General features: G+C 38.6%; 1 protein-coding gene across 1 annotated transcript; it reads left to right on the forward strand.

Moving 5' to 3' along the window:
- Nucleotides 1–2,033: 2,033 nt before the first annotated feature.
- Nucleotides 2,034–2,519, forward strand: LOC150036452 (uncharacterized). Its single transcript, XM_090313132.1, has one exon. The coding sequence runs from the start codon at nt 2,034–2,036 to the stop codon at nt 2,517–2,519; it is 486 nt and encodes a 161-aa protein (XP_090169258.1).
- The last annotated feature ends 16,393 nt before the right edge of the window (nt 2,520–18,912 follow it).

Genomic DNA, 18,912 nt, shown 5'->3' on the forward strand with positions numbered 1-18,912 from the left:
TTAAAGCTATATTTAGAGACAATTGCTTGAGTTACTCATTAGTATATTTACATGTTTATAGTGATTTGATGTTATACGATTCTATAGTCGCTCACTAGGTTTTTAGCTCACAGAATTTCTGTGTTTTCCCTTTTCAAGTAGCGGTCAGTTTCCTCAGGGTTGATCCTGCTGCTGCTTGCCACTGAAAGACTCAGATTATTAAGAAGACTTAGGTTGATGATCTGTTTATGTTCACCTGGTTTGAGAGGGACTAGGGCTTATTTAGGAATGTTTGGCCCATCTGTGAATATTTTTCTGTAAATGTTATGTCATGGCTGTATGCATGTATTAATGTAATCTTTGAAGAACCTTAAGGGAGGTTTGCTGTATGCATATATTACTAATGTTTTAAACAGGTTGGTATTTAGACTAGGAGGCTTGGGCGGTGGGTGCAGGGAGTAGGGCTAGTAACTACCACGGTCATATCCTCTTCCAGAATAAAAGGGTATTCTGGGTGAGGGTGTGACAAGTTGGTATCAGAGCATAAGATTTTGGGAATGAGAGGGGAAGTTCATGCATACGGGAAGTTCATGCATACGTCTAAGTCCCTAAGTATGAGTCCCTAACATGTGTACATTGTATTAGGTGAAATACTAAGGCAACGTGGTAGACCGAGTAAGCAGACAGGTGGCAGGAATATTGACCCTACCAATAGGGGCTCGGAGGTTAGAGAGAATCCACCGGGTGGAAAAAAGAAGGTGAATGATCCAGTGGGTCAAGAAATGATGTTTGAGGGAGAGTCTAGTACTCCCCAGGCAAGGGCAGATTCTCAGTTAGAAGATGTAGTTTTTGATAGGATAGTGCAGAGATTAGCAGCCAGTGTGTGCTCTGTACGAGCCGACCCAGAGAAGAAATACGGTATTGAGAGGTTTAAAGCCTTAAGGGCTGTGACATTTGAAGGTACAACAGATCCGGCTAAAGTTGAGTTATGGCTGGATGTAGTTGAAAAATGTTTCAATGTTATGAGTTGTCTAGAGGACAGGAAAGTAGGGCTTGCCACCTTTCTACTACAGAAAGGAGCAGAGAAATGGTGGAAAGTGATATCCGCCAGACGAACCAGCATAGATGCGATGTTATGGCCTGAGTTCAGGAAGGCCTTTAAAGACAAGTATTATCCCAGCTCGTTCCGGGATGCAAAAAGGGATGAGTTCCTCAGATTAACGCTGGGAACGATGTCAGTGGCGAAATATGAGTAGAAATTTACAAAGTTATCACAGTATGCTCTGCTGATTATTGCTGAGGAAAGAGATAGATGCAGGAAATTTGAACAAGGTTTGGGGAAGGAAATCAGAACTCCAGTGACGTCTACGGCTAATTGGCTAGATTTTAACCAGTTAATAGAAACAACAACACGAGTCGAGCGGAGTTTGGCAGATGATGAGCAATTGCCAAGAGGCAGTGAGGCAGTAGTAGGGCTTAGAGACAGGGGATCCCGACCTCCAGTTGCAACTCAGACTAGTGGAATCCAATTAAGGGGAACCAGTTGGCAGGGATCAAAGAAAAGAAAAACGAGACCCTCGGCCAGTGCAGTTAGTCGACCAGAGATGCCACGAGCTGGTGATTCGGTAGCCAACATAGATAAGAGACCGACGTGCCCTAGTTGTGGCAAGAGGCATTTTGGGGCATGCTTTAGTGGCAGAGGTGTATGTTTTCAATGTGGACAAACAGGGCATTTCAAGAGGGACTGTCCCCAGGTGAACAGGGACGTCCCAATAGCACAACAACCAACCTCCCAGACAGTTAACCAACTAAAGAGTGCTGGAAATCGAGGTGAAGGGTCAAGTGGTGCCAAGCAGAAGGATGTCATAGGTCGACCGCAGCAGTAGTGGCGAGTGTATGTCGTGACACACCAGGAGGCAGCAGAGTCTCCAGATGTTGTGACCGGTAATGTCATATTATATGGACAATATGCTTATGTTTTATTTGATCTTGGTGCCACACATTCATTTATATCTAGCATGTATGCATCTAGTATAGATAGGGTGGTTTAACCTATGCCTGAAGAGTTATTTATCTCTACCTCTTTGGGAGATGTGATAACAGTAGATAGATGTTATAATCATTGTGAGGTACTGATCAATGGTCAGAACTTCTGTGCTGATTTACTTCCCTTGGAACTGTTGGAGTTTGATTCTATCCTAGGGATGGATTTTCTAAGTAAGTATCATGCTTCAGTAGACTGTTACAAGAAGAAGGTGGTGCTCAGAAAATCAAATGGCCAGGATGTAATGCTGACAGGAATCAAAAGATTAGCCGCGGGGAATCTGATATCGACAGTGAAAGCTCAGAAGCTGTTAAGTAAGGGATGTAAAGCCTATCAGGCTCATGTAGTGGTTGCTCAAGAGAAAAAGCTGAACCCAGAAGATGTCCTAGTGGTAAATGAGTTTCGGGATGTATTTCCTGAAGAACCATCGAGATTACCACTCGACAGGGAGGTGGAGTTTACTATTGACTTAATTCCAGGAAAAACTCCTATATAGCAGGCACCGTATACAATGGCGCCGTCTGAGTTGAAGGAATTAAAGGTTTATTTGCAAGAGTTAATTGACAAGAGATACATTCGACCTAGTGTATCGCCTTGGGGAGCTCCGGTATTGTTTGAGAGAAAGAAAGACGATACACTTAGATTGTGTATCGACTATAGGCAGCTGAATAAGGTAACGATTAAGAAACAAATTTTTGTACCACGCATTGTTGATTTATTTGATCAGCTAAGAGGAGCCACGGTGTTTTCAAAAATAGACCTGAGATCGGGTTATCATCAACTGAAAGTGAGGGAAGCTGACATTCCTAGAATCGCATTTAGAACAAGATATGGACATTATGAATTTTTAGTAATTCCATTCGGATTGACAAATGCCCCTACAATATTTATGGATCTTATGAATAGGATATTTCATCCCTACTTGGACCAGTTCGTGATAGTATTCATTGATGATATATTGGTGTATTCTGGTAGTAGAGAGGATCATACAATCCACCTGAGGATAGTACTAAAGACGTTGCGAGATAGGCAGTTGTATGCTAAATTAAGTAAATGTGATTTTTGGTTAGATCGAGTGGTATTTCTTGGGCATGTTGTGTTAGCAGAGGGCATAGTGTGATGCCCAGAAGATAGAAGCAATAGTTAATTGGGAATGACCCACGACTGTTGCAGAGATACGCAGTTTCCTAGGTTTGGCAGGTTATTATCGGAGGTTTGTAGAGAGTTTCTCTAAGATAGCCCTTCCGTTGACAAACCTGACCAAGAAAGGCATGAGGTTTGAATGGTCATCGGAGTGTGAGCATAGTTTCCAAGAGCTGAAATAGAGACTAGTATCAGCACCAGTGCTTACCTTGCCTGTTCCAGGTAAGGAATTTGAGATTTATTGTGACGCATCTCGACAAGGATTGGGATGTGTGTTGATGCAGGATGGAAAAGTGATTGCATATACCTCTCGTCAACTTAAGAAACATGAGAGCATTTATCCTACGCATGATCTGGAGTTGGCAGCAGTTATTTTGGCTTTGAAGTTGTGAAGACATTACCTATTTGGAGAGTGCTGCGGAATATTTACAGATCACAAAAGCTTAAAATATATATTTGATAAAAAAAGATTTGAATCTAAGACAATGAAGATGGATTGAATTGATCAAAGATTACGACTGTTCCATCGAGTACCACCCTGGTAAGGCTAATGTTGTAACTGATGCACTAAGTAGTAAATCCTTGGGACCTACGACCATTATTGGTTCAATAAGAGGAATGCTATTGCAGGAGTTCAGGAATTCTAGAACCACCTTATCAGTGGAACCGTTAGGAGGAATGATAGCTACTTTCCAGATAAGGCCTACCTTAGTAGGAAACCTTAAGCAGGATCAGTTGGAAGACCCTGATCTTCAGAAGATTACTGATGATATAAGTAAGGGCATCAGGGTTGACTTTTAACTGGGAACAGACAATTCACTAGAAAAGGAAGGGAGAATGTGTGTGCCTAACAAACTACAGCTTAAACAAGCCGTTCTAGAGGAAGCACATAGTTCCATTTATGCTATGCATCTAGGAAGCACCAAGATATATAGAACTTTGAAGAAATCTTACTGGTGGCCTGGGATGAAGAGAGACATAGCAGAATATGTGGACCGATGTATAGTCTATCAACAAGTAAAACCTGAAAGACAAAGACCAATAGGATTACTCAATCCATTCCAATGCCTGAGTGGAAGTGAGAGCATGTGACAATGAACTTTCTATTTCTATTTGGATTGCCTAAGACACTCTCAGGATTTGATGGCATTTGGGTAATAGTCGATAGACTAACCAAGACGGCCAAGTTTATACCAGTAAAATTTACTTTTACACTAGACCGTCTAGCTAAGATTTATGTGGAGAGGATAATCAGTCAATATGAAGCTCTAGTGTCGATAGTGTCAGACCAGGACTCGAGGTTCACTTCAAAATTTTGGCCTAGTTTACAGAAGGCTATGGGCACTAAATTGCATTTCAGTATGGCTTTTCATCTGTAAACAGATGGACAGTCGGAAAGAACTATACAAACACTGGAAGATATGTTAAGAGCTTGTATACTACAATTCAAAGGAAGTTGGGATACACACTTATCGTTGATTGAATTTGCCTACAATAATAGCTACCATTCTAGTATCGGAATGGCTCCCTATGAAGCATTGTACGGAAGACCTTGCAAGACCCCAGTATGCTGGAACGAAGTCAGAGAACGACAATTATTAGGTTCAGAATTAGTTCAATAAACAACAGAGAATGTGAAACTTATCAGGGATAATCTTAAGGCGGCTCGCGATAGACAGAAGAGCTACGCTGATAAGCGAAAAAGAGAACTAGAATTTGAAGTCAGAGAACGGGTATATCTTCGGCTGTCCCCATGGAAAGGAATTCTCCGGTTTGGGAGAAAAGGGAAGTTAAGTCCATGATACATCGGACCATATGAAATTGTGGAACGGGTTGGTCCAGCAGCTTATAGGTTGTAGTTACCGATGGAGCTAGCTTGTATTCACGACGTATTTCATGTGTCAATGCTAAGAAAATACGTGCCTGATCCTATGCACATACTAGCAACACAACCGGTACAACTCAAAGAAAATTTATTTAACGAGGAAGAGGCCATCGAGATTTTGGACAGGAAAGACCAGGTACTCAGAAATAAGACGATTCCTTTGGTAAAGGTGCTATGGCATAATCATGGAATCGAGGAAGCTACCTGGGAACCTGAAGAGAAAATGAGGAAGAGATATCCTTAAATTTTCAAATGATATATCAGGTAAATTTCGAGGACGAAATTTCTTTTAAGGGGGGGATGATTGTAAACTCCGAACTCTAGGTTCTCTAGATAAGCATGTTAGCCAAAGGAATGTTATATTACATATTTATTAAAGTAGCAATTCATGTTTTTTTTATAGGAATTATGATGGTAGGGAAGGAAAAACATATTAAATGAGGGGTGATGTGGTAGTTAATCCTTGAACTCGGGAGGCGGCGAGAAGTTTCTGGAAGAAGAACTTCAAAAGCATGGTTTCGACAATTGACATGAGCAAATTTAGTAAAATTTGTGCCATTCGAAAACTGAGAGAATCTAGTTTGCAGGTTGTCTTGTCGGAGAAAGATTGTAAGAGGAGAAGAAAAAGAAGTGAAGAAAGTTTAGAGGAGGCAGAATCTCGGGTTAGTCAGGGCTCGAGGTGAAGATTGGAAGTTTCAGCCCAAATTATAAAGAATTCTTGGCTGGATTTTTAAGGTAGAAAAGTTACTCAATTTAAACAAGTTTGTAGAATAAAGCTTCTTGAAAAAAGCTCTGGATTTTGAGTTATGAATTTTTGAAGTTATAACAGGGAATCGGTGCATAAGAAGACAGCTGCTTGGGAAGAATAAACAAACAGATCACTGTGGGGAGTTATAGCAAGATATGGGAATGAGGATCTCGTTTATAAAGGAAATCTCGCTGATTTTTTAATAAGAATCTCGCTCTAGAAGGAAATCTCGCCAGAAATTGGGCTGAGTATCGCTAGGATGAAAATTTGCCAGGAAAAGCTTGATCTCGCAAGCAAAGATCTCGCTGATCTCGCTAGTAAGGATCTCACTAGTAAGGATCTCGCTGATCTCCCTCATGGGGATCTCACTGATCTCGCTAGTAGAGCTATCTTTTGTTGATGAAAGTTCCTTTAGTAAATGAATTATTGGAGGTATTTTACTAAGAATTCTAAGTAGTTTAATTGGGAATTATGTCCTTTCAAGCCAAGAAGTGCTAGGAGAGGCATATAAACCGTTAAGAGCCCTGAAGAGCGGTGAGTGACTAAGTGAATTAATGTCTCCAATACTTATGTATATCAGATCAAGTAAGTTACAGTGACATTAATGATGAATTTATACTTCCCTAAACAACAAATGGTTGGAGAATAACTTAACGCATGTTTCCCGGCTTGTATATGTGTAATACTCAGAAGGATAAATAGAGTATTAATGAGCTTATCTCACAATGTGTGCAAGAAGAAGATAGGATTAAAAGAGAAAGAACAGAAAGTCGTGATAAGAAGAAAAGGAAATATATGGGTACCGCAGAAGAGAAATCTCAGCACAATAAGAGAAAGAAATAGGTTATTGAAAATCCTTGTTTTTTCCCCCTGCAAAAAGGAAGGCCGTTTCAAGAAAAATTGTCCCAAATATGCTAAATAGCATGTAAAGAAGAGTAAACTTCTTACTTTGGTTTGAAGTTAATTTAGTTTCTGTATCTATAGATACTTGGTGGGTAGATTCTGGTGCACTATTCACATAAGTATATCAATGTAGGATTGTTTGGGAGTCGGCCACCAAGTAATGATAAAAGGTTCATCTATGTGGGCGATGGCAAAACAGTTCCAATTGCAGCTATTAGGAGTTTTAGTAAGAACTTATTGTTATTTGATTTGAATGAGACTTTTGTTGTACCATCATTTAGATGGAATTTAGTTTATATTTCCAGTTTGGACAAATTTTGTTTTTCTTGTTCTTTTGGAAATTATAAAGTTAGTTGATAACTTGTAGAAATACAAGTTATTATATTTCTTTTATTTAAAATAATAAGGCAAAGGCATGCAACTTAAATAAATTTTGCTAATAAATTTATACAAAAAGAAAGCATGCGATCACTTACTTCTAACGCATAACATATTTAAATTCCAGACTAATTTCGCCACTTCTGTGAGTATACCCTTCAGCAGTCTGATGATCGCGTGATCGCATGCCTATTAATGCATTCAAAGCAAGAAGTGGCCTGGAAGAAAATGAAGATGATCACATAAGCTGCAGGCAATGAGGCATGACATGACTTGGGCGGTGGGTGTCACATCACAAGTTGTATTGGTGGCCGACAAGAAGGCTATGTTGAAGATTTAATAAACCACTGACACATTGCAGTCGACGCAATAGAATATGGAATTTAATGCGCCCCATCAATGCAATCATGAGCTTAAGAAAGGCAGTGATTGTAAACGCCTATAAATACCCATGCAAATACCATGCAGAAGATGTGAATAGTGAGGAGAAGAGTTGTTAGTTGTTAGTTAGAATTCTGAGTTTGAAGTTCTTATTATATAGGGGATATATTGTGGGAGACAAGAAGAACACCCTGAGAAGGGATTCTGCTTGAAACCCTTATCATTCTTCCATAGAAACTCCTTGGTGAGAGCTTAGGACTCTAAGAAAAGAAGAAGATAATTTTGTTTGATTATCAAAGGAAACAACTATAAAACAAGTTGGAGGAAGCAAGACATTGCGAACCACGGCTTGACTCTATGACCCTTTCTCTTTTTGTGTATTTTTATTGTATTCTTGTATTGACAAATTCAAAATTTCAGTATGAATACATGTTTATTATAAATTTTGTCTATCATTTTCATTAATATCATGCATAGCTAAATCTCTTCATGGGTTAGAAAGATTGTAGCTAACACAACTAAATAACTGGAGAAATCATGCGATCAACTTATTTTATGCATGCTTAATTTGTTGCTTGAATCAATTGAGAAATTGTTCTAAGTAAAGCTAATCTAAGTTTGAGAGAATTTAGACTACTCATAAAATGAGAGAAAATGTTCCTTAGAAATAAGTACATTCTCTGCATATTAGACCTATCGCATGCATCTTGGAGATAAGATAATGTGGCAAAATACACTGAAAAGTGTTGGATGTAACATTGATTGTATAGCTTGATCGCATATTTCATTCAATTTTTTAGAAAATGTTACTAAAAGTTCTTCTCGACCTTCCTATTGCATAATTGTTATTTCCACTCACATTGCTTCACTTTAGACATAATCCCTATCACTTATTTAGGTTTAAGTTTACTTATTCAATCACTCATTTGAACATTTTTAACTCACGCGAAGATCATATTTTTAGTTTCATTGCATACTTACGAGCAATCCCTGCGTTCGACCCTAGACTTACCAAGAACTTTGGTCAGATTTGCACTTGGGTTTGACTAAAGAAAACCAAGCGTTTAATTTTTATAAGCATTATTATTTCATCGCATGAACACAACGCATCAAGTTTTTGGCGCCGCTGCCAGGGATTGTGGTAACTAAGTGTGCTAAAGCTATTTTTATTGATCTTTGCAGACCTCGACTTTTTGGAGTATTGTACCTTGACTGCGGAAAGGTGCAAACACTGTATGAGCGTAGGAACCACTCCTAAGCTTGTATACGACCCAGAAATAGAGAGATCTTTTCGTAGAAGACAGAGAGTCAACCAAAGAAGAAGACAATATAGAGCTCGTAGGATGGCGGAACAACAGTACCACCTTAAGGAACTATGAGAAGAAAATAATCGCAATGAAGTAATCGCCAACCGATTTTGTTGGCAAATGATCGCAGTAGACCCTCAGGGACTATGTGTCGCCCAACTTATATGATTTCTTTCCAGGAATCATGTGACCAACCTTGAATGGAACAAGATTTGAAATGACGCCAGTAATGCTTCAAATGATTCAAGCGGCCGGGCAATTTGGCGGAAGACGCGGTGAAGACCCACATGCCTACCTGAGGAGTTTTATCGAAATATATAACACCTTTGTATTTCCAAACATCATACTAGAGGAAGTACGACTTACATTATTTCCATTTTCACTATGGACGACGCTAGAAAATGGGGGTACTCGCTTGAACCAGGGGAGATAACTTCATGGGAACAAGTGGTAGAGAAATTTATGAAAAATTACTTCTCACCAACGAAACATGCAAAGAGGAGAAGGTTAATCACAAACTTTTAGCAGAAAGAATCAGAAACGCTCAACGATGCATGGGCAAGATTAAAAAAACTAGTTAGAGACTGTCCGCATAATGCACTCCCTAACTGTCTCCAGATGGAAATCTTTTACTATGGCTTGAATTCAGGATTGCAGACCGCTGTGAATGCTGCGGCGGCAGGTGGACTTCTAGACAAAACTTACATTGTGGCCAAGAATATATTGGAACAGATCTCAAAGAATCACGAAGACTGGTAGGAAAATGAATATGGGTCCAGAACCAACAGTACCCAGAACAACGATGCTATTGCATCTCTACAGACAGAAGTTATTGCGATGACAAATTTGTTGCAGGCGATGAACATGACAAAGACCGGTGCAAAAGGCGAGCACGCGAATGCGATTGCCCAAATGAACAACGCAAATTAGTATACTTCGTTAAAAACAATCCTTTCTCCAACACATACAATCCTGGTTGGAGAAACCATCCAAATTTCTCTTGGGGTGGTAATCACAGCAAGCACAAGTCAATACTCACAACATCCATAGAGATGCGCCACCAGGATTTCAACAAGGATCAAACACATTTCCACAGACAACTAATACATCTCATTCATCTTCATCCTCTTCCTTGAAAAATTTATTGAAAGAATACATTCAAAAGAATGAATCAGTTCTTCAAAATCAAGTAATATCCATTCATAATCTTGAAATACAAATGGGTTAGATTGCAAGTGAGTTGAAGAAAAGGCAACAAGGAACACTTCCCAACACCATTGAAATTCCTCACTTAATGAGAGATAAAGTCAAAGAACAATGTCAGGCGATGACATTAAGAAGTGGACGCATGACAATAGAGGTAAAAGGAAAATCGCATGAAGTATCTAAAATCCAAGACGAAGATCATGCGTTTGAGGAAAGTGTTCAGGAGGAAGAAGAACCAGAAGAAATGACCACAACAATTCCAACAACACAAGAAATGCAACCACCGTAATTTCCACATAGGCTAAAAAAGAAGAAAAACAATGAAAATCAATACCAACGCTTCTTGGAAGTACTGAAACAGTTGCATATCAACATCTCTTTTGTTGAAGCAATAGAGCAAATGCCTACATATGCTAAGTTCTTGAAAGATATTATAACCAAGAAAAAAAAAACATAGGGAAGTATGAGATGGTGGCTTTAATATAGGTCAACAATGCGATCATTACTTCAAAAATGAGAGATCCAGGAAGTTTTACAATACCTTGCTCAATCGAAGGAATTTACATTGGACATGCGCTATGCAATCTAAGGGCAAACATAAACCTAATGCCCCTGTCAATTTTTAAACAATAGGAGGTTAGAGAACTCATGCCAACATCAATAACCCTCAAATTAGTAGACAAATCTCTTATTCATCCAAAAGGAAAGTTAGAAGATGTAATGGTCAAGGTTGATAAATTTATTCTTCCTGCATACTTCATCATTTTCAATTATGAAGCTGATAAAGATGTCCCTATTATCTTGGAACGACCATTCCTCTCCATTGGAAGAGCTCAGATTGATGTGCATAAGGGAAAGATTGTAATGAATATCAATGGTCAAAAGTCGAAGTTCAGCAACATAAAGGCAAGAGCTACCTAGATGAAGCACACTCATACGATGAGGATGAGGAATGGCCATGCAGCTGGGATTGGGAAACGAATGAAGAACTAGAGGAAGAAGCCCACATTGCAGCCGAAACATGCAATGCGTCGACTGTGATACTGATAGCTTATGAACGGTTGATTATGGAGGAAGAAAAAGGACTGAACAAAAATTCTCTGAAACAACCTCAAATCCTGGAGCTGAAAGTGGTACCAGTTCATCTAAAGTATGCTTTTTTGGGACAAAATGAAACCTTGCCAGTCATTATATCATCCACGCTGACCAAAGAAAGAGAAGCAACCCTTCTTGAGGTGCTGAAAAAGTACAACAAAGTAATAGGGTGGACCCTTGTTGATATTAAGGAATAAATCCATCTTATTGCAAGCGTAAAATTAGATTAGAAGAGGGACAGAAGGGCTATGTTGAAGCTCAACGCAGGTTGAACCTTACGATGAAAGAAGTGGTAAAGAAGGAAATCATCAAATGGCTGGATGCTGGAATTATCTACTAGCACGTGGGTCAACCCCATGCAGTGTGTGCCAAAGGGGGGGGGGGGGAGATGATAGTGGTTCCCAATGAAAACAATGAACTAATACCAACACGTCGGAAACTATTGGGATGATAGTGGTTCCCAATAATTAATATAATGTATTTGATACATTATAATATAAGGTAATATGAGAGGAATTTGAATATAATTCAAATACTAATTATATGAATGAGATTCATGTAGTTAAATTTATGATTTATATTAAATACCATAAATAAGTTGAGAGGAATTAAATATTTGGATATGATCCAAATATCAATTATATGAATGAGATTCATATAAATGAGTGTACTATAAATGTGATTTATATTAAATGTCATGTATGGTTGAGAGAAAATACATCTATAGGTTATATTGTATTTGATACAATATGTAACTATAGATTATGTGTTATATGGGATATAACATATAGTTTATGTACATATAATAAGGTTGTTATTATATGTATATTTATTATTGATTTAATTTTATTAAATTAATATTAATTAATTAACTCCCTCCCCCTAATTTCTCTCAGCCAAATACGTGATGAGAGGGGTCAGAGAGAGGAATGATGCTCATTCTTGAGAGAATAGTTCTCTCTAAAAAAAAAAAAAAAAAGAAAAGAAAAGAAAAGAAAAGAAAAGTTCTTCTCCTCTCCATTCCCTTCTCTCTTTTAAAACCCTAAGGCAGAGCCTACACCACTTGCCATTTTCATTCTTTAAGGAGAATACAGGAGGCTCTGTTTGGTGGTATCCCTTTTAGAGAAGGAGATTCATTCGTAACTTGTTCGAGGGATTCTTGAAGAATAATCTTCAAAGGTAAGGGTTTCTGAAACCCTAAGTTTTCCTTTACTAATGCATGCTATAATTTATGTAAATGCATATCTTATTTTTTATTTACTGTAAAACTTACATCCAATGAAAAATGGATTTAGGACGTTCTTGCTTTCGCTCAAGGTTCTCTCCTCATAGAGTTCCTTCAATTGGTATTGGAGCCAAGTTGCTGGTTTTCTGGTCCTAAATTCCATTTTTTTATTGAATCGTTTTTACAGTGTTGGTGAGGTTTTTTTTTACTGCATTATGTTTAAAGTTCATGTGATTAATGGTTTCAATATGAATGTGGTTTTGTTGATGGATTTCGGGATAGGATATTTAGTTTTAAGGCTTTATTTCGTTTACAAATTTGGTTTGTAAAGGCCCTGTTTTGGGCATGATTTTTGCTATAGAGTATGTATTTATTGTTTGAGTCGCTCATACTGTTATGAGGTGTTGGAATTGTGTCCTAATTCTTCTGGAGTCTCGTTGTTTGTAATGATACACATTGTTTTTATGAATAAAATAGTTGTTATTTCATTATGACATTTACTCATATCTAATAAACAAAGCTCCATGGTTATCTTATGTAAAATTAAGCATGTATATGTGATATACAAGTGGATCATGCCTTAAGTGATAACCTAAATAGGTCTGTAGTATAAGGATTAAGGTGGGATACCTGATCCCTGTGTCACAACGGATACGACCCACTTTGTAGAGGTTTACAAGTATTGTAAACTACTACAGATGGTAGATCCTGACCATTCATGTGGAGATGTGTAAGCGGGAGTGTCCTATACAAAGAGTTTATATAAGATCGAACCACGAGATGACTGGATTCTCTATATAACGCCGTTGATACTAGAGACTTACATTTCACCTAAACGACCATAGGTGACACGACCTCAATCCTGAGTGTTTTGGGAACTCCTGCCTTTGAGGGCAGTCCTTTTATTAGTATGGGTGAGAGTGGCCAGATTGCCAACTTAACATGCCTACTTTTTTGAGGACTTGTTTGATTTCGGAGCTGGAACTCAATACACAAGATGGAATTCACTATTTTCCTGAAGCAGGGATAAGTAGAGAGATTGCTCCCTTAAGGGCTGATTCCGGGGCTTGAACATAGTGGCCACAACTTCTTTTTGGAAGAGAGGACTCAATTATAGTAGGATTAGGACTTATGTTCGAGGGATTGGTGGTACTTAAGGAGTTAGATGTAACTACAGAGGCATAATGGTTATTGGTTGAGCTGTACTTACGAGCAATCTATGAAGGGTTGTCGCACTGTTGATTGGTTAAGATGGACACATAATATATCTGTGGTAAGGAGAGTTCAGCTGTCGATCTTTAGTGGAGTGCCTGGCAGTTAACGGATGGTGGATCCTGTGACTAAATAGTTTAGTCAGTTATTCATGTACCGTTGGAGCTTCGAGCTACAGGTTCATAAGGTCCCCTTGGTAGCTCATTGGATTCAGTTGCGAATCAGTTCTTGGTATTGGTTTAAAATGTTCAAATTGGGAAGAGATATTTTGATTATATATTATATGATCGGTATGGTGTATGAGATACATCTAGTGGAGGATTAATATAAATGAGATTTACATTAAGTACCATGGAAATGAAAAAGAGCTATGGTTTACATGTTTCATGAGATGAAATATTAAAACTATAGATTATAAATATAGTATGATAAGTTGGTTATCATTTATATTTATAATAATATTAGTTATTGGATAATCAACTCTTTTTCTCTAATAACCAATTGAGTGGAAGGTTATTGGTGGTTTCATGGTAACCGTGAGATAAAAGGAAAAATGTTTTCCTAATCTTAGTAAGCTTGAGATTTTGTGAATTTGAAATTTCCTCTATCGAAAATATTCTCACGGAAGTTGTCAAGTAAATTGGATTTACTAAGCGACAGCTTGAGCTAAACGATTGTGGAGTGTTTGTAGTGACAGACACTTAGCTAAGAGATGAGCTAAATGATCACATAGTTTTTGTTAGACAATCGCTTAGCTTTTCCTAAACGATTGGGCATCGACCTATACGATAGGTTCTTTCCATTTACCTGTTGCTCAATCGTTTACACGATTGTGGTTTTCTTCTATGTTCTGCCTCAAACCAAATCCACACAGAGCTCACCCTCTGGATTGTCACACCGAGAATACCAAGGAAGCCTTCTTAGTGGTGTCATACTCAACTTGACACCGTCGAGGTTTTGTGGAAGCCATTCGTGTTGTTCGGGGTGTTCGTGACTAAGGCGATCGCTTATTCGAGTGCAGGGTGATCGTGTTGGATGAGCGTTCGAGTGTTGCTGTGTTCGAGCGTTCGTGATCAAGGAGCTTAGCGATAGGTCTACAAAAGTGTGTAGCATTTATTCTTGATCTTTTATATACATACTGTAATTTCTGTAATAATGCATAACTGTATGTTTCTGTTTGAGATTGTAATTGTAAAGTTTATATATGATTGTAATTTGGAATGATCTTTCCACTGCTTGATAACTGGCAGAAATGTCAGTTATTATAAGCCTTTTATTTAGAATTATGAGGGCTAACAAGTAGAAAATGCGGTGATAATACTTAGAATTTGTGAAAAATTGAGTTCTGTGTCGATCAACACTTAAATCCTCACTAACCCCAATATTATGCGTTATTTCGTGTCAAAGTGTCTATTTTTGTAGCTATCGTAGGAGTCAAACGCATGCGCTGGAAATAAGCAATCAAAAAATCAAACGCATGCACTGAAGCCAGGTGACCGTAAAGACAATCACATTCGGTAAAGCCGAGCTATCACATAGAAAACGCATGCGATGATCGAATACGTCCATCGCATGAATGTTGCGGCAATCAACCACCTCTTGGAGATTGCGGTAATCAACCAAATGTGTCCATCGCATGGAAGTTACGGCAATCAACCGAATGCGTTCATCACCTGGAGATTGCAGCCACGGAGTGATAACCATAAATTGAAGGGCAATCGCAAGATGGGTGGAATGCGTTGATACTTCAGTTAAATCAAGCTCGAACGCATACTTTGGGAGTATCAACAAGATAAGATGATATGACATTGCCCATACTGCGACAAAGGTAGCAGTGAGACATAACACAATCATGATTGCTGTCGCCGTTTAAACTCTATAAATATCTCTTTGGACCGTCATTTCAAGACATTCGAACTTATGCCTTAAGGCAGAGGTTTGCGATCACAGATAAGAGCATGAGCGAGATTTTCTATGAGGATTCTTCATCTCCACAAACCAGTTCGAATGATGACCAGAGTTTTCGCCGGAGATAGAGCTCGAGAGAGATGTCTCCATCATCCATCAATGGCACCACCAGCAGCCTTGACGCAGAGTCTTTCATTTCTCCTCTGATCTCTGTATTGTATTACATTTTAGCTTAAGATATTAAGACATTTTGTAATCAATGCATATCTTGATTCCTTCAATACCATCTGCTTCATCGTCTTTATCTTTATCATTGTTTACCTTCATCGTTTATTTATCAAAGGCGATCGCATACTCAATCGTGTAACCTAGAGATAGGACACATGTAGCAACCCACCGAGAGGTGTGCGTTGTGCGAGTATAGTGAGTTAATCCTCTTTGCTTGGTGAAAGGCTGTAGCAACGCTTGTCAATGGGTTGTTGCAATGCTTGTTTATAAGTTAATCAGCCGTATCTAACTGCTTGAGAAGGTAAGAGATGGAACACACTAAAGCAAAGTATGCATTGTTCCTATAGATAGACACGGTCTTATGCTCGACGCAACCATGCACTATAGAGATATAGTCATGTGGCTGACCACCGAGAGGTATGCGTGTGTTAATATAACGAGCTGGGATCACTGGAGCGATTTAAGATAATAAACATTACTATGCGTTGACAGATGTTGCATATCTTCTCATCACAAGTCTTCCATTGCTCAATCTATTTAGTTAGGAGTAGGAGTAGTGTGTAATCCATTAAACTTCTTCTTTTTACTTCTATTCACACCTCAAACGCATTGCTTCACAAGCATTATTGAGTGACAAGTTCCTGTGTTTGACCTCGTATTATCCGAGAAATTTGCATTCTTGTTATACTTGGCGAGAAGGCAAGAAAACTTGTTAAAGGAACGCATGGTCATTGCATACTATATTAACACATATTTTCTATTCCACGCATGACCTCCGACGCATGGGCTTAAACACATAGCTTAAGACATGCAACGCGTATAATTGTGTTCACCCCAAATTTCTCATGGAAATCCTTGACAAAGTGTTTTTTTTTATCATTTAGATGATCGAGGGGAGTTTAGTACATAATGGTTGGAGATGCGTTGCTTCACCTGGACGGTTCAAGACCCGATTCACTTGTTTGAATCGGAGACTCCTTGGTTTTGTAATAGTTAGCTTTAATTTTGTGGTTTAAGGCAATTCTACCCAGTTCATCAACATTATTTTATTATACGTGTGATGTATCATATTTATATGGCAAAGTTTTTGACATATAGTTTAAAAACCCACTGATGACGGGTAGAAATACACGTCATCTTAAGCCTTTTAAATTATGAGGGTTGTTAAGTAAAATATGCGGCAAATATTTTAGGAATTCATGAGAAAACGAGGTTTCGTCGATCGGCATCAAGAATCTCAGCTAACCCACTATTATGCATTATTATGCATTCAATTGTCTATCTTTATAGCTAACGCAGGAAGCGGGCGTATACGCGGAAGCCAGGCTATTGCAAAGATGACCGCATGCGAGGAATCTCTCCATCGTAAAGGCAAACGCATATGTTCGACGTATGGGTGTTGTGGCCATCAGCCGCATGCATCCATCGCATGGAAGTTGCGAGCGTCAAACGAATGTGGTCATCGAAGAGAAATTGCGGCCATCAACCGCATGCGTCCATCGCATGGAAGTTGCGGCCATCAAGCGAATGCGGTCATCGCAGAGAGATTGCGACTACAAAATAATAACCATAATAGAGGGATGATCGTAAGGTTGGTGAAATGCAAACATGAACGCATATCTCGGGAGTATCAAAAAATGATGTTGACATTTCACCTACCACACCGTTAGCAGCAAAGATTTAGAAAAGGACCATCACGCCGCGAGTGTCAGATTCAGAGCAGGTTCATTAATGCTATCAGTGATCAAGCTCTATAAATTGAAGCCATTGAGCAGAATTTTAGATCATCGAAGGTTTTCTGCCTAAGGGCGGATCCTTGTGATCCAGACCAAAGCATGAGAAGATAGTTTGAGAGTTCTTCACCTCCTTCATCCATTTTGAATGACGACCGGAGCCTTCGCCGGAGTTAGAGCTCGAGAGAGTCTACTCCACTGGCCATCCATGGCACCACCGGTAGCCTTGACACACATCTGCTGGAAGCAAGACATTGCTTCCAACTGGTCCTTCCATTTCTCTTCTTTCCTTATATTGTATTATATTTTGATTTAAGGAATTAATACATTTTGTGATCAATGCAGTTCTATATTTCCTTCGATTCCGTTTCCATCTTCATTTACTTAATATCCTTAACTTTTATTGCATCACTTAGTGAGACTATTAGAGTAACGCATACTTAATCATGCGACATAGGAATATGAAGCATGTAGCAAACTATCGGGTGGTGTACGTTGCATGAGTGTTGTGAGAAAACCTTAATTGCTTAGTGTGAAGCTGTAGCAACGCTTGTCTATAAGCGGACGCAATGCTTGTCTATGAGTAAAATCAATAGCAACTAACTGCCCGGAAGGGTAAGTAGTTAGTTGCATTAAGCAATGTAAGCAAGTGTTCACTAGAGATAGGAATAATCTTACGTCAGCCAGGTTTACGCGATTACATTGTCTTATGAGTACATCATTCATCATTTAGGCTAGGCATACTTGGGAGAGTAGTCTAAAACCCAAATCTAAAACTCGAGAGAGCGGATTGGATCGCATAAGCAAGAATGAGGAACTTAAGAATAAGTTTTGTTTGCTATTACACAGCGTATGCACCCTACGGATAGGATATTACATACGTCCAGAAGTAGGATACGGTGGTATGTGGTCATCTTGTTTATGTGTGGGAGCACATGAGTAGAAATAGAGACTTAGGAATCGACACTATCGCATGCGTCTTAGAATTAGGCACAATTGTGTGTAGCATGATCGCATAGCTTGCGTTGTCTGGGGTTGCCCTTGCGGTCAAGCTTAAGGTTGCGATGAAGACACTTTCACCATTTTATCTATTTTTCCATGCATTATCATGCATCATCCTTTTATTATAAGTGTTACAGTCTAAGGGTGAATGGAAGCATGTTTTCCTTGTTTCATTTATGTTTTGTTTAAGTGTTATATAAAATAAGTAACAATGAATGAACAATGCATTGAGCATGACACTTAGGCTATTTATAGTCGTTATGAATGCCTTGTATGTGTTAGCTTAGCATTGTGGTTTTGGTTGTTTTCGTTTATAAGTGTTATAAAGGAAATTAAAACTAAAATCAATAAGAAAGAGTTTCATGTGAACTTAGGGTGAACTCCAGTTTTTAAAAAGGGTTTTAAAATTGGATTTAGATAGACCTAAGTTCAAATGGTTCTAAAGAGTTTAGTAACCTAGATTAATCTTTTAAAGTCGGTTTAATAGGATTAAATTGGTTAGCATAAAAGATTAAATTGGTTTTAAATCTATCTA

The sequence above is a fragment of the Benincasa hispida genome, chromosome 4 (genome assembly GCF_027475165.1).
Source record: "Benincasa hispida cultivar pf3 chromosome 4, pf3_genome.v1.1, whole genome shotgun sequence".
NCBI classification, from domain to species: domain Eukaryota; kingdom Viridiplantae; phylum Streptophyta; class Magnoliopsida; order Cucurbitales; family Cucurbitaceae; genus Benincasa; species Benincasa hispida.

Coding starts and splice junctions, on each gene's coding strand:
- LOC150036452 (XM_090313132.1), top strand. CDS start 2,034: ATGCCTGAAGAGTTATTTATCTCTACCTCTTTGGGAGATGTGATAACA.